Source organism: Labrus bergylta, chromosome 15 (genome assembly GCF_963930695.1).
Source record: "Labrus bergylta chromosome 15, fLabBer1.1, whole genome shotgun sequence".
NCBI classification, from domain to species: Eukaryota; Metazoa; Chordata; class Actinopteri; order Labriformes; family Labridae; genus Labrus; species Labrus bergylta.
The window spans coordinates 25736985-25754493 of NC_089209.1; the positions used below are offsets into that span (position 1 = coordinate 25736985).

Below are 17509 nucleotides of genomic sequence, written 5' to 3' on the forward strand. Positions count from 1 at the left end.
AAAGGGGGACAACATACAGCATAAATTTATGCAATTAATGATGCCTGACAGACTGCATTTCTACTCATTATAAAGTTGTATAGTTACTAAACAAGCCCATAAGAACTTTCAAATAGCAAAGAAAAGAAAATAATTCCATGGGTGTTGCATCCGCTTTTAGATAGTTTCAACAATACAACAATTATCACTATTACTACTAATACTTATGTAAATACTTTTTTCATTACTAATACAATACTACTAATACAAGTATTTTATTTAAAATGTATTTAGCCTTTATCAACCCGGAAACAAACTCGTTAAAACAAATCTAAAAATCGACATCGACAAGTGTCCTGGCCATAGACTGTATATAAGTATTGTATATTAGTCTATGGGAAAACCTTAAAACAACAGAAATGCAATAATAGTGCTTAAGGTTATTTACCAAAGGATGTGCTCTTTGCTATTCAAAGTATATTCTTTTTTTTTTTCCAGCAATAATTCCTCAACAATGTATATAATATTATTCAAAGTCTATGGTCCTGGCCAAAAGGCAGCAGCCCAAGAAACAATAATAATAACAGTAAACATTCATTAACAAAAAAATTATACTGAAAATAATATTTCAATAAGAGAATATTAATGGTTATAAATAATAATAAATAATGATATAATGAGTAATAATAATAAATAATAATATCTGTCGTATGATTAAGTTTTCAGAAAAGCGCTTTAAAAGTCTATTGATTTATTATTATTATTATTATTATAAACATTAGGTTGAAATAAAAGACAAAAATGTTTCCGAATATTTAAGATGTACATTTATGTTTTAAAACGTACATATTTTACAAGGACTTAATGTATTTATTGTTTTACATCGATACTATTTGGTATTTGTGCTTTAAAACTTGAAACTTTAACAGACAGGAAATAAATAAAATTAAATATTTCTATAAAGACTCTAAAGTGTGTTTTTGAAGGAATAACCCTTCTTGTACACCATAACAATCACAACCACCGATGGCTGCATGTTTGAAGAGCGTTCATAAGTACGCAAAGAGCAACAAACCGCAGAGACAAACGCGGGTTGTAGTCCCATACGTCTGCACTTGCGGGCTGGCGAACCGCGGCGCCAATCGCGAGAGAACTACATTACCCAGCGGCCCTTACGCGCCAATTAGAAACGTCAACGAGCCAGTGAACATTAAGCGGAGCAGACCAAAATCCCAAACAAGGAAATGGTGGGGGAATAAAACGAGCAGATTATTTAATTAATGCATGTAATAATTAATATTTTATTTTATTGTAAATTAAGGCGTATTTATGGGTTGAAATGGATTACGACTTCAAAACAAAGCTGGCGGCCGAGAGAGAGAGAGTAGAAGATCTGTTCGAATATGAAGGTTGCAAAGTGGGTCGAGGCACCTACGGGCACGTTTATAAAGCTAAGCGCAAAGACGGGTAAGATCACCGTGAACCTTATTGTTGCTGCTGACATGAAACTGGCTGCAGGATTCCGATCACACACCTCAGTGTGTGTGTTGACCGGGGCGTTAGATTTGAATCTCCCTGAAGCGATAACCCGTGTGTCTCTGTGTTTTTGTTTTCATGTAACGCACTCACTCACTCACCATGGTCTCCCCACTCCTCCTCCTCCTCCTCTCTTTCCTCCCCCCCCCCCCCTCTGTCTCACCCCCTAGCCCCCCCAAAACAACAGTAAAGTAGCGGGGCTAATGTTTAATTTCTGACTTTAGCTTTCTCTAACTGTATTTGAATGGAGGACACGTGTCGTCATTCAACGCGATGGTGACATTTCAGCGCCTTTTTTCGCGGACAAGCTGCCCCCCCCCCCCCATCTTTAACACTATGCTCTGCAAAACTTTTTTAAATACTCACCGTTCAGTGTAATTTGTTTGCTCTGAACACTGCAGCTGTCAGGCATGTGACAGAGTATGGCATGTGTGCATCATCTGCTCTCCTGTAGCAGCCGAGGATTCGCTGAAAGTCACCGAAAGAGTGGCACATTTTGTGCAAAATGTCCAGCTGCATGTCTACTCTTATTTATACAGGTTTAATTTTCACTGTGTTATAAATCATACATAGGTTTCTATTCGTAGTCCTGCACGGGTTATGTCAATGTTCCAGGTAAAGGTCTAATTTTAAATTCTACGGGTTAATTGTTGACCTCTTTTGGGCTGTCTTTAAATCGTAATAAATGATCTACCTTTCTATCTAACAAGAAGTGCCCTCATGTGAGTCTAGAGCATGAAGAGTTGCTTTTATTTATTTTCTTCCTTTCATGTAAATGTGTTTACATCCAGCCTTTTTGGCTGTTGGTTAATGTTATAGATATTAGTGTGTGTAATCCTCATCCTGGATCAGTGTTTGTGCCTATAATGAGTTTATCACTAGCACTGTGTATTTGCCAAATCTGATAACCCCCCCACCCTCCATGATTTATTCATTTAGTGCTTTTGTGCTAAAATGAGCTTAAAGAATAATTTAATGAAAATTTGCACACGTCTATTGATGTGTTGGAGGGATGGAGCCAGATGTTTCTGACATCCAGCTGTGAATAAAGTGGTTATTACAGCTTCATCTTGCTATACACATAATTATAGTTCCAATTTGGGGTCAGGGCCCCTCTAGGGGGGAGCCTGAGATTTAATGGGGGGGGGGGGGGGGGGGGCATGAGGCTCTGTCTGAGGTTGTCAAAATACATTTTGCACATATAAAATAAAATCATGTTTTTAACAATGACCAATTATGTTTTAATAAGTCAAATCAATGAAAACGATTAAAATTTGTGTTAATGCATTCTTTTTTTCATTTTGGTCCTAATTTTCCAAATTTTCTTGGATTAAAGTGGGTGGGTGTGTGAGTGTTGGGGCTCCAAGGAAAAAAGGCTAGGAACCTTTGGCCCTGCATGATACTGTCTCGTTTGAACCTTTCCTCCATTCCTCGTTGACTCGCTGACTTGTAAAAGCTGAATCAAGACTGCCGGCCGGTGTCTTATCGTTTAGACGTTTAGAACTCGACAACACAGGATAATAGAGGTGTGATGTCAGGTCAAAAGGTGAACACGGGCAGGTCACGGGGACTCAAGCTACAGCAGTAATACCTGAGAGCTTGTCCAACACTGCAGGCCTACATCATCCTCAAAGTGTCACATAGATTTTGTCAGTTTCCTTTGAATACAGTGAAGGAACTCATGTACGCTCTGATGCCGACGTGATTAAAGAAGGTAAAGCACAGAGGCAGCTAATGACGTTAACGAGGACTCTGACTACAACAAATGGAGGGAAGTCCTGGCTAAGGTTGATTACACCTGTGATTGTCATGCTTAGAAAAATGCTTTTAAATGAACCAGACGGTGTAGGGTTACCCAGACAGTTTGTTGTCACCTTAATACTGTGATGCATTACTGAGGTTTGTAACATGAGGGTTGTTTCTGTCATTGGAAAAATATTCTTTGACACCACACCCCCTTTTTTTAAAACATATTTGTGGTGTAAATGACCAACAGGTCACAATTGTTTTGATAGTGTTCCAGTAAACTGACAGCCACAGAATAGGCTGTAATGACTGCTGACAGACTCAGATTGTTTTCACACTCGCACAAAACTCCTGAAAGACACCTGGAGTTTTTGGTATGAACTTCATGTGTGAACGCAAACAGCAGAATTTTTCACTCTGACTTCCTTTTTCCTTCGTTTTTCCTGCCAGACCTCTGAGTATTTTTTCCATATGAAGCCTGAGTCAGCTAACTCTATGTGCATCATTTTCGCCGCAGATGGTTGCCTAGTTTAGGTGGATGCATGTTGTTTTGTCTTCTTTAGTTCATTAATAATGTCCCTACCCTCCCCCACCCCCCTCATAACACAGACTCCCATCCAGCCCCACAGTCAGAGTAATGTGAAGGCTGAAACTGATTTTATGCGTTACATTAACGCACACTGGACTTCATCATTTCAGTTTTCACTGCACACTGTGGGGAGATTTATTCTGGATGTCATTTTCACCGCATAACTCCTCCTTTTGTACATTTTGTGTTTTTATAGTTTTATATTCTACCTGTTGTGTCGTCTGCTGTGAGGTTCATGTGTGAACAACCAGATCAGGAGGATTTCAGGGGTAGTCCTCCTAAAATTCTCTAGAAATATCTTGGAATGCATGTGTGAAAACGGCTCAAGTGTCTGACAACATTACAGGACAGATCCCTACAAAACGTAGCTTTGTGTTTAGGTGAAATCAAACCAGACTCCATTCACAAAAACATGAATTTAACTTTGTAGAAAGCAGGAGTTGCTGTTCCTCCACAGCCTCAATCTGTCCTTCATCTTGGCTTCAGCACCAAAGTAAACTTCGTTCAGACTCCGTGCTAACCAAAGTGTCTCTGGGAAGTTTTAAGCATAGGTTTATGGCGGTGGTATTTCAGAGGGACAGTCCCCTATGCATCCTCAGACCACAGTGTCCTATATTTGAGAGCGACATGACGGGACTGTGTAGAAACCACTGTGATGTAATAGCAGAGGTCGGCGCTGGCATTCCTGGCACTCGCCATCCAAAGAGAGAGTGGTATTCAATGGGCCTGAGAAACCAAGCCAACAGTCGTCTGCCGGGTGTTGTTTGTGACCATCAGCTCTATGTTTGCTGGTGAGTCCATCTGTCATGGATCTATCAGCAGCTGATCGAGCTGTTCCAGAGGTGGGAGAGTTGGAGAGTTCTCTGATTGGCTGTTCAGCCCAAAACCTTTATTACTTCACACTGTCAGATGAAAAAACAACAACATCACTCTCTTCTTACAAACAGATTATAGTTAGACTCAAAGACAATGCATATTTCAAACATATTAAAAGTCCATTAATACATTGATTATTGGAGATATTGATCGGCAGATTCAATTAAAATGCAATACATCTGCTGAAAGTACACACAAAGGCCCTGTTCCTGCAGAGGGCTTTGAGGTCCCATAGTTGGCGGTCTTCATGTTGGAAATGCTGTTTCAGTCTAACTTTCAGTCAACCTAACGACAGACTGAGAGCTGGAGCTGAGGCGGGTTTTAAGCCTCCTGATAAACAGTTACACCGCGCCCACCTGTCAATCAGGTCAGCTACACGCCTTATTGTGAATAACTCTTATCCTTCATCAAATCAAAACTGATGAGTCATCAAAACATTCACCCCCTGTACAGTGTGTCTCCATCGAGACATAAGCTAATCACACCTGTTTGGTTTTTTGAACCAGGCTGTAAAATTGTCTGCTGTAAAAACAGGCTCTTTTGAATTGGTGTGTATGTGACTTACTGTGCTTCTGCAGCCAGCCTCTAGTGGACACTCGAGGAACTGCAGGACTTTTTCACTTCAGCATCCACTTCATTTTTTATCACTGGAGGTTGCTGCTTGTTATTGTCCCTGCCAGTTTTAGATTTTAATTTATTTTTACAGAACAACAGTTTTATAAAACAGACAGACCTTTTAGTGAAGCTAAGAACTTTTCAGACTCAGCTCTTCAAAACCAAAAGACTTCATTGACAAAAAACAATAATTTCCTGCTGCAGAGTAGCTCTTTGTGGGCCTACAGCTGCCTGAGCTGGTTAGTTAGTTTATTTATTGTGTAAAGTATGACTCCTGTATCTCTATCCTAAAATGCTAAATCCTGGAGGTCGTCTGGTGGAGCTGTTAATTACATGAACAGAGTAAGTGATGAATGACATTACGGAGACAGGCTAATGGGTAACAGCTTGTCCTGTTGGTTTATTTTACGACAGCAGATAAGGTGATAAACATTTCATTATGTGAATGTGACTGGATTCAGACGAGGAAGTGTAGCTCACAGAAGATTAAACGTTATGAGCTGTTTTGATCATCTGTGCAGCTCAATTAGTCTCAGAGATGATGAGTGCCCGAGAGCCCCCGGTTAATCCACGGCCATCTCCAATGCAAATCAGGCTCAAGTGGGTTTGATCTAAGCACCACGAGGACCTGCCCGACGTGTGTGGGCTGCTCGCTGAATGAAGTTGTTATTGGATGCCGTCCACAGATTGTGTTGTTTATATCTTAATCATGCCTCTTAGGACTGTTTTAAAGCAGGATGTGTTTTTCTTTTTGTGTCTCATTTTCTCCACTGCTCCCTCTTACGTTGTGTTTCACACGCCCGGGAACATTGCTTATCTTAATTATCAATATTTGGATGCTGAATGTGTTCTCCCCTGCAGGCTCACATTTTACTTATTAGCTGTTTCATGAACAAATGTAACACACAAGGGCAAGTGACTTTCCCCCTAATGCCAGACGGTAAAAAGCAAAGCTGTGCAGAGCTGTGAGGGAGGCAACAACAGAGCACTCCTGCAGGGAATGGATGGGCTCTGGGGTGCAATATGGATATCTCTAATGGCTGGGATTCCCTCCTGTGCAGTCAAACTCTCCGAGGCTTCCTCATGTCCTCTACTTCCTGTTAAAAAAACACGTCCTGATTGGATTACGTAAAGGCCCCCTGCAGGAGTCCGAGTTCTTCAGGTTGATGCTCTAAAAGCAGCTGGTTTAGAAACCTTATACCATCCAGTAATGTTGGTTCCATTTTCTCTGTTTGTCTCCACAGGAATGATGAGAAAGAGTACGCACTGAAACAAATTGAAGGCACTGGAATATCGATGTCTGCCTGCAGGGAAATTGCTGTAAGTTTTATTATTTTATTGCTCTTTGTTTTAACACACATATGTTTTTGTCAAGTGTGTTAGCAAGGGGATTTGTTTCGCCTAGCTTAGCATAAGGAACTCCAGCACCAAGCAGTCTTGTTTGGTTCAGTACGGTTCAGTACGGTTTGGCATGGTAAACTCTGATCTTGATTGCGTTTCCACAGCCAAACAAACCCTTACTTGGTAGGCGGTGTTTAAGCCGGATGGAGAAAGCCACGTCAGCTAGGTATTAGTGTGACATGAGAGCAGCGCAACACAATGTAGCCCGCCAATGAATTCAATGAAGAAGAAGAAAGGACAACAAGGACAACAACAATGGACACCTCAGGGGTCGTCCATGTAGCGGTGCCGAGAGCTGACTTTAGTCCCGGAAAGTCCAAAACAACCTTGAAATTACTCTGTTGAAATCTACTGAATTTAAACATGGCACATTTTGACGATTCTTTTAATCAATCAACAGACTGCGCTGTGTCTAGCTCCAGCAGTTTGGGTCGGATCTGTTGGCGCCCCAACAGAAGGGTTAGCAAAAAGTAGGACGGTACCTAACGCTGTGCGAGGCCTGAAGATCAATATGTTGTATGTTTGTTTGATCCACACACAGTCTTCTCTAACCACTTTCTTATTTTAGACTTCTGAAAAAAAGATAGTCTCACTTCCTGTTTCTTACTTCCCTTTTTGGAAGAGTGTGGAGTTTATTTCATTTATTGACCAAACTTAACACATGTTATACATCAGATACATAAAACAAATCTCTCTCTGAAGTCTACCTCGCAGCTGCCGCAGGTTCGTATCCGACCCTGGCCCTTTGCTGCATGTCATCCCCCACTCTCTCCTCCAGGGGCGTGTCCAGAGGGGTGGCAAAGAGTGGCATGGGCCCCTCCTTTAAATGTGATTGGCCACCCCAGGTACCATGCACAAAATCTCAAACTGTGATTGGCTATTTGCCCTGTCAGAGGAGGGACTTTAAAAAACAATTATTTGGTCTTTTTTTTTGCCAAGGCTGTTACAGGTTTTCCTTTCATATCAGTGTAGCATATTTATGTTTGTTTGTTTTTAAATTGTAAATAAATTTGCACATTTATTTAATAAGACAGATTTATGCACTCTGTCTTACTTGCAATGAATTAACTGGCAAGTGAGAATGTGCAGGAGTTTGTATGGACATTTGAAGTACTTTAAATTTTGACTTTGAACATAAATCTTCTTTTTGTGTCTTTAAAGTGAGGTGAAGTTATTGATATTTGATTGTGTGAGTTCGGGCTGACATTGCACTTCTTCCACCCCTGCATAAGTACGTCCCCTAGTTGGGCCGCCCGGGTCAAAAAAGGTCTGGACACGCCCCTGGTCCCCTCCCAACATTTCCTGTCTCTCTTCAGCTGTACTATCTAGTAAAGTCTAAAATCTTAACATGGCTTTAGAGGAAGTGTTTAAGGGAAGATTGCTCTGGTAAAACTTAGCATTTGTTAAGTCACCAAAAGCTGATGTTTCTGATTGTTTTGGATGTAAAAAAAGGAGAGCTGTAAAATCAATCCCACTTCATGTCTATAATTTAAACTAAAATGATAAAAACATGGTGTCAAACTAAACGCTAAGCTAATTGAACTTCATATTATCTGTTTTCATGAACCATTTGTAAGACTGGTCTCGACTCAGCGCTCCATTTGGGTCTTTACAGTTTTTGAGGTGGGGGGTTGGTGCAGCCAGAGGGCGAGTCAGCGTGCCACTCAGCCTGTGCAGAGACAGAAAGAATGCGGCCCCTCTGACAGGCTGCTGGGCTGTTATGTAAGGCTTCTCTGGTTTCTTAGTCTAACGTGGTCACCTGGAGGGTGGCTATGGGCCATATGGTGCAAACACTGTCAGTGACACTGTGCAAACACTCGCATTAACGCTGAGCAAACTTTCTGTGTTTTACCTCAGAGGAATACTGTCATGACCCCCGAGCTGCTGCACGTTAAAATTTCATCTTTGTAGTCGTACATTCAATGAATGACTAAATGTCTGGTATTCACACAACTTATTCTCCTGTGAAATGAGTCAGCCTTTAACCACCATGTGTGCAGATGGACAGATTGAACGCTTAAGATGCTGTTGCTTTTTAACAAAGCTAAACAAAAAGTCCATGATTCAAGTTATAGGTTAAGAAGAGGCTCAGTTGGAGTGATGGTTCAGCGGGTTCACAAAAGTGACATGTTCTGAAAGTCATCTGCATGAGCCTCTGGGTTCAGCGGCAAAAGATAAGGGTTCAAAGTATTTCCTCAATGAAGGGATTTCTCTGATGCAAACTCTTTCTATGGATTATTTAGACTGACAGTCTGAGTCAGGAGCCCCCCCCCCCTCCTGTCAGGGGTAGTCTCCAGCTGTGAGGTTCATATGTGAACAACCAGATCAGATCTCCTGAAAATATCTAGAGCAGAATTTCAGTAGCAGTCCTCCTAAAATTCTGCTCTAGATATTTTCAGGAGTCTGGAGTTCCATTTCTGAAATCGGCTTATGCTGCAAAGTGGGATCACACTCTTATTATTGATTATTCTGACTGGCTTGGTTCAGCTTGTCAGCTGAGAGGTTACTGGTTTTCATGGCCGTCATCACGGAGATACCAGACAAACATTGTTTTAATGAATATGAAAAACAGAAGAGAGAAACGTATGAAGTCCTTTAAGATCAGTATGATGCACTCAGTAAAGAGGCAGTCCAATTTATATGTGATGAAGCCATACCACTTGTTTTAATTTGCATAATGCATCATAATGGTGGAAGATGGGTGGTACTGGTACTGGCGGTGTCGACCCCCGACTGGCATGCGGCCACTGCACAAGCCGCTAAACTATATGGCCTAATGATCCTGGACTTGAGCTACATGCCTCTGACTTACAGGTCATGTTCATCCAGTCTTATATCACCTATTTATAAACAGCATCACTGCACACAGAGAGATGTAGCAGCCTGAGAACTTCTTAAACCAAGTCTGAAAGTTATAAAATGTGTGAGAAACAAACAAATGATCAAAAGGGTCGTCAACAGGGCTGCAGCTTAATTTGTTTTATTAGACTATAGCTGATTAAAACTATTGATTTCATTTGAAGAAACAGTCAGCAACTTTTTCCTAAAAATAAAATAAAGGCTTATACTGAAGTAATGCTGCTAAAGCCTCACTTATGTTCCTCCATACATGTGTGCTGGTGACTGTGTCTGCAGAGACTCTGTCCTCTAACTGGCGAGGAGCTGGTGTGTTTCCTTCAGCTAATGACAGTGTGCAGGTGATTTTGGAGTAGATGCAATTCAGCATTCAGTCCGTCGAATATGACAATAGAGAAATATATAATCATAGTAAGAAGCGCCAAGCAGATAAAGCTCGTTCCAAAACGAGGCTGAACCTTCGGTTGGCTTTCACCTGAGGACGAGGAGTTGGTCTGCTTTCTGTTGGACACGCAGGTAACAACCACCGTCGGTTAGCTTGTGCTAGCTTGCTGTTAAGGTACAAACAGTAAACGTACACACTACGTCCTGCATTGATCGGTGTGTCTGGTGGCGATGAGCCCCTGGAGGAGGGGCTGAGTTTGAATGTTGTGTTTACAAATTGCACCTTTAATGAAATTGAAAAATTTAAATATTACAAAAATATTCAGCTAAAAATGTTATATTTATTTGGCTGACAATCGGCACTAATGATATTTTCTGATAAACACGTCTTAGGACGAAGGGACTTGACACGGCACTCCACTGACAGAAAGATTTGAAATGTTGAGACCTTGTATTGAACACTGCAATGAGCCTAAAGCTTCATCTCAAGACCATTTTCAATCCAAGAACAGATTCTGTGGTATGTGTTTCCTCTTTGAAGAGTAAAGATGATAAAACAGTGTCTGTCTGAGGAAACAAAACCAAACAATTTGCCTCTGAGAGGAGGGGCAGTAATGTAAAGTATACACAAAGTTCATGCAAAAAAACTCATGCACTCCTCCACATTCCTGTATCACCAACATCAAAGGCAGCCGGCAGGAAAGGGGACAAAGGTCAGAGACAGAGCACAGCTACTGCCGAGCTCCACTGAGTATCTGATCACACATCTCAGCGTTACACATTAGATATAATTCACTTCTCTGTGATGCCTGACAACAGTCAGTGTAATCAACAGGTCTGTGCTCTGCTGATTAAAGGCAGGATTGTCTTTGTTCAGCATGTAAGAGTGGCCTTACCCTCAACCCAACATCTGGTGATACAGACAGATTTCTGTGTTTCTGAGACACTCGTCATCTGTGTTGAGCTGCGGGGGGCTGCAGTCCGAGCTGCATATTATATCTTTAGCTGTCCAAAATCTTTACTCCTGCTAATTAATGTCGTTGAAAACAAAAACAACGTGACTTCAAACTCAAAAAACGTGCGTAAATGTCTGCCTGAAGCTGTAGCTTGTTGAGAAACTCATGCAAACTCAGGTTAATCCCATTTAATGACAATTTACCAGCAGCAGATGCAGGGTTGCCAGGTCTGAGATTTGGTGCCACTGTTAGTTTATTTTGTCCATGGGTTGAGTGGACTAATTTTTTATATTCATTTTTCAAGTTTTTGGATGTAAATTGACAAACAGGTACACATGGAACATGTCCCACAACCAAATACACATGCACTCACACGGACGTTTTCAGCCTTGACTGAGGTTTTATGGGCTTATTTTGATTTCCAGCGTTGGGCTGGTTTTTGGGCTGGTTTTGATCGGCCATTTGGCTTGTTTTGGCAACCCTGAGCAGAAGAACCGCCTTTTAGAAGTTTTCACATGATGTCATCGTACGTAAAATGTTTTTGGAGAATCAAGATGTTCTGTATTAGAGAATTAATTTTAAACACTTAAATACCACTTCAAAGTCTTTTGATGTTTTTATGATTTATCTCACTGACTGAGCTCTGTGACGGCTGTCATGTTGGTGCATGTCTGCAGGCTTCACTGTGTGTAATTTCACTTCCCTGCATTCATAGCAGACACAACCGTTTCCTCGTTTCAGCACTCAGAGACGGAGGGATTGATGTGAGGAAGAGGGCCAACAATGCTCCGCCTGCGGACTGAACCTCTGTGTTTGTTGTGGCTGTGTTTGCATAGACGTATTATCCACAGAAGAACCATGCCCGAGGATCATTTCATGTATTCATCAATCATTTCTTCACCTCCAGAAGAACCTGAATACTGACATTCAGTCTTTTTTCTGCAATGAAAAACAAGACTAGTAAAAATGTCCGTCGACATAAAGCAAACAGAAAACATATTTGTTTAGACCGTGTTCTGTGGTCACGTTCTGAGCTGTAATGTGACCACAGAAGAAATCCGACAGGTTTTGAAGTCCACAGCTTACAGACAGGAGAGAGTTAGAGCCCGACCCCTCTCACACAGAAACCACCTGTCACATTTTGTTGATGTGATCGACTAGCTTCACATTAAAATGAATCATAGTACAAATGAAGACACTTCAGGTGTACCGACTTAACATTTCATTGACAAAAATAAAACTGTAAAAAAAACAATGCGGAAGTGCAAAATCCTGAAGTTCTGCTTAACTTGCATCAGAACAGAAACGAGGCATTAGTGTCCACATCTACATGTGGCTGCATGAATTTAACCCCTTCTGGTTGAGAGACGGCTGACCCTTTCACTGAGCCTCAGCTTCCCAGCTATTTGGCTCAAGACAAAAAAACCTGTAGGAACAAAACAGGGTGCATTGTTGTTGAGGGACTCCTGTTTCAGGTCCTGGTAACAAAGAGAGATGGGATCGACTAAGTACAGTCTGAGAATGAAGATGAACCAGTAAAATCAAAGAACAGCAGTTTTCATAACTCAAGGCAGTGTTTGTAGGACAGCAGGAGCAAAGATGAGGAAGAATTAACCGAATCTAAGAGTCCTTTCACCTCTCAGTAAACTCCTTTTTCTTTTCTTGTTGTTGTTGTGTCTTGATGTGGCCTCAACCTCCTGGTCACACATTTATTAGAAAAGCTCAAGTTTGTGGTGAAAATCAGTTAACTTGGTGTGTAAAATTCATTGGAAACTGTTTGATCGTGTTGACCTTTAAGGGAGCCTAAAGAGGCCAACATGGAGGAAGTTCTCATGTTATAGCTTGTTGCAGCACTCTTTATTAATACATCTCCTCTTTAAAGGTATCAATTACTCTACAGGTATGGTTGTAATGAAGTAGCTAGAAGTTTATGTTTTGGGCTTGATTTACTTTTGAGGTGATTTTGGCCTTTTTGGTGGACGCAGCATGTCCATGGGGGCTGTGAGCCGAGCTGCCAAAATGTCGGCATGAGCCCTTTTCAAACATGCACTCCTGAAAATATCTAGATCATTTCAGGAGGACTGTCCCTGAAGTCCACCTGATCTGGTTTTTCACAAATGCAGCTCTCAGCAGGCGACTATGCCTGTCGGACGGAAGGGGGGTATCCTATGGCAAGACATGACGTAATAAGAATGACACAAAGGATGTGTGTGTGGTGAGACACATGAAAATATCATTTAATTTTCCTGAATATTTGCCTTCATATCAATGCTACCTGTAGTTCAACGGAGCACTTACAACTAGTCAAACAAGCACCTACACTAAAACCCGATTAGGCATGGTATGGATTGCCTGGTGTGAGTGCGCCCTGAGACACTCATATTACGCCCCTGAGGAATCACTATAAATGTCTTAAGGTGTGGTGACAGCGGAGCGTCATTAGAGTGCGACGGTGTTGAGTAATCACTTTATGAAAAGGTATTTTCCCACCGTCTAGTTATGTCTCAGCGAGCGTCAGATCGCCGTCCTGTTCACCAAACTCTCCCTTTGAAACTCAGAGCAGCTTCTCTATTGAAGAGGGTGGAGGACAGAGTCCAGGCCCTCAGAGACTCACACTTGAGTCATAACCTGTCCGTTGATGAGTCATACCTTCCTGTGTACACTGAGTCAGTGCAGGTGTTGTCGTGGTTTTTTGCGTCTTTTATTCAATTAAAGAACGACCTGGTTGCATTCCAGACCTCTTAATTTGGTATTGTGTCTCTTTCACCAACTGAAGAGCTCGGATTGTTGGAGCGAGACGGTCTGATTCCCTACGAAGGAACAAGTGTCTCCTTCTTGATGCTCTGATGATGGCACAGTAGGCCCTGTTTTAGATGTCCGCCCTGCAGGGGAACTCAAATAAGATGTGTTTTGTCATGGTGTTGTTAGCTGCATTCTTTTCCAGAATAATAAAATCGCACCATGACAGCGTCTCCTGGGGCCAACAGACACAAAAACATCTCCTTTTTTGCTTTCTGAAAAAGGGAATGCTGAGAAACAATCACTATCTGCTGCTATCGACTCGATTCAGACAAAGAGCTGCAGTGTTTTGATTCAGCTTCTTAGAGAGATGGGTATGAGCAACATGGTGTAGTAACTGTGTGAGGCTATTTGAGCACTGGCTTGTGTTCTTTGTGTTTTGAGACAAACACTTATCTGAAAATGTTTCCTGTTGTCTTCATTCTTTCTTTTTTCTTTTTCTGTCAGTGTTTTTTTTAAACTCTGACTCGGTTCAAGGTCAGTCGTGTTCTCAGCCAAACTCGAGGGAAACCCAGACATGACAGACTCAGACGTGAGCTGACACATAACAAACAAGTCCGTGGTGAGATAATGAAATATAATCAGACCAAAACAATCCACTTTTGAACCCAAAACAGAGTCTCAAAAGCTATTTCACATATACTCCTGAAAATATCTAGATCATTTCAGGAGGAATGCTCCGGATATTCTCCTGACCTGACTGTCTACATATGCTCCTCACAGCTGGAGACTATCCCTGTCAGACAGGAGGGGTGGCTCCTGAGGTAAGATGTGACGTAAAAAAAAAGGACACAGAAGTAGCTGACGACGCAACAGAGTCCGCTATACAACGCTATAATGAGAATATTTGCCTTTATATCAATGCTATCTGTTGCAGATCCCACTTCCCCTTTAAGCCTGGTTTTACATACACTTTCTACACTATCTGTTGTCTCTATCTATTACTCGGACTTAATGCAGAAAAAATACTTTGAGTCTGACAGGAGAAACTCCGGGTGAAATCAGACTGAAAAATGTGGCTGTTTGCGTTCACACATGCAGCTCCTTCTGGAAATATCCAGAGTTTTTCAGGAGTTTTCAGCAAGTGTAAACGCCCTAAAAAAAAACAAAGACCACAAAATGAACTGTGATGGAAGGGGAGAAGGGTGACGGCTTAGGTGACTTCAGTACTTAGCTATTACTGCTAATGCTACACATACTGACAATATAGCTATGAATATATCTCATGTATTGTTGTTGTTGCTCTGTTTGTCTCCTTCGTCCTGTGACTGGAGTCAGTGCATAGACTGGATTCAAGCAACGACTAGGTTGTAATTAAACTACTGTATTATGTTGTGAGGTTCATATGTGAACTACCAGATCAGGTGAATATCAGGAGCAGTCCTCCTGAAGTTATCTGGATACTTTCAGGAGTGTAAAAACGGCTAAAGACTGCTATTTCTTGGATCAGACTTCCACATGAAGGAACATATCGGTGTCTGGATACAAAGGGTTGATGGTATAATGGCTGCAAAATGAAGAAAAGAGTGGGAACCACTGATCAGGAATGTGAAAACCGTGACATACATCTTGTGTATTCCTCCCCACGTTGAGCTGAGAAAATACCAACGCGTCCCTCTCCATTATTCCCCCGGCAGAGCCAGCCTCACGCAGCTCGTCCCCTCAACATTACAAGCACCAGAAATTGGTTTGCTTCAGAGAAAAAAAAAATCTTCTAGACTTGCCCCGGCAGAACAAAGAAGTCTTTGTGCCTCTCAAACCACCAACTCGCTTCGTTTAGCAAACTGTGCAGTTCAGCAACTGGCGTGCCACAAGCAGTGGAGCTGTTGCGGCGAGGGAGGGAGGGAGGGAGGGAGGGTGGTTTGGCTGAAATGTGTTTTTGGATCTGCAACATAAAACAGACCCGGTCTCTTATGATTTTTTTCCACATCCATGCTGATGTAGCCTTAAACAGAGAATTATAAGGCCTGATCTAAATGCAGGTCATCTTTCTAGATGAGGACAGTTCCTCTGATTGAGTCAATGAGACATATGAAAGTTTGTACCCAGTAAAGCATGCTTTTCAAGGGACACAAGATGCAGGCTGAGTGAGAGCAGCGTCAGGCAGAATGAACAAACCAGGAAGTGATAACATGACAGCTGTTTGAAGCTCGAATGGTTTCATTTTTCTGTCCTGTTTGAACAAGCCTTCCTCATTGGCTGGTTCACATTCAGACGCCTCCAGCTCCTGAGAGACGAGGGGAAAAGATGACTTTCTATTTTTGGATTAGAGGGTTTGATTTGAAAGTAAGAAGATGAAGATCAAGACTCAACAGCTCAGAAATAAAGGAAATCATAGTCTGTAGGAAGGAGTGAGGGTGAGATCAGGAGGACTGATACAGCAGATATTCATATTTCCTCATCCTCCGGCACATGGAGGTCACACATGGGCACCTTATCTTGATTGAAGTTTGACCTGCTCCTTTCCTGCATGCCATCCTGTTCCTGTTCTGTTCACTCTGTCCTATCAAATGAAGGCTAAAAAGACATCACAACCCCCCCATTTACACTCAGTACAGTACTGGAAACGGGATGTCAGGGGGTCTGCCAGTAGAGCTGCCAATAACATTTGCTCAGAAAGGTGCTCAGCTTTCAGCTTATTCCTCCATTGTTTATTGTTCTCAAGGCTTTTAACATGAGCAGTGTGAATCACAGAGGCCTCCTTCTGAGCACACGTGGCGATCAAAACTGCCAAAAACACTTAACTAAGCAGTTTTTTTTTACTGGTCTGTGACTTCCCCGACACTCTTTGGTGGACACAGCATGTCCATGGGGGCTGTGAGCCGAGCTGCTGCTCACAATAACTCACAGAGGATGTGTGTGCGGTGAGGCGGCTGCTAGTACACTTGTCAAAATGTGGACATGTCATGTTCCCACTCCTTGAATTCTCTTGAGAGTTAGTTGTTCACACATGCACCTCACAGCGGGAGACACAACCTGTTGGATGGGGTATGCTGAGGCAAGACATTACATGAAAAGGGATTTGGAGGTGGCGGACGAAGCATCAGACTCCGCTATAATGAGAATATTTACCTTCATATCAATGCTTTTGATTAAATCCTGCTGCGTTCTCACATCAGCTCACTCAAACTCCATGCAGAAAAAATTCTCGAGGGTCTGGACGTTCACACATGCAGCTCGGCCTGAAATTTTCAGGAGATTGGGTAAATCAACTTGTGTAAATCCTCTGGTAGCCGGCTGTAGGAGGCGAGCTGACCTGTGTTGGTCATCAGGGTGGAGCATAGAGATGGAGGGAGTCCAGGTAGAGTGAAGAACAGGCACCTGTTGCTCATGTTAAAGAGCAGAGAGCAAGTTCATTTTAGTGGTTTCATGTGCAACACAAACTGCTTCTGAAAATGTTCCATATCCTTGAAAGCTACTCGTAAATGCTATGTAAGATATGCTGTTGCTATTATGGGTTTTAAACAGGATTATGGTAAAAAAGATCTTCTGCAGGAAGCTCGGGCAGCCCACTCTTTGTTTTAACTGAACAACTATGGAGGCTTTTGATTGAGCTGCCACCAGAGACCCATTGGAGGTCTGTTTTCGTTCTATATCTTTATATAGTTTTTATTTTCTATTGGCAATGTACATGGCTGCTCAAAAAGGAGAGCTATGATATTGGACGCCGCAGGGTCTGATTGCTGATTTATCAAATTGTGTGATGCATAACTTATCACCGTACTCGTGCCAAGATGGAAGATCCACAGCCTCAGTTTTGACACGTAGGAAG

General features: G+C 42.0%; 1 protein-coding gene across 2 annotated transcripts in view; it reads left to right on the forward strand.

Annotated features, from left to right (window-relative positions):
• Positions 1-961: 961 nt before the first annotated feature.
• Positions 962-17509, forward strand: part of cdk19 (cyclin dependent kinase 19) — a 58803-nt gene continuing 42255 nt past the window's right edge. For both annotated transcript variants that reach the window (XM_020636697.3, XM_065963719.1), the window contains exons 1-2: positions 962-1446; positions 6586-6661. In XM_020636697.3, the coding sequence (XP_020492353.1) occupies positions 1319-1446; positions 6586-6661 (204 nt within the window). In that variant the 5' untranslated portion in view covers positions 962-1318. The remainder of the gene's footprint in view (positions 1447-6585; positions 6662-17509) is intronic.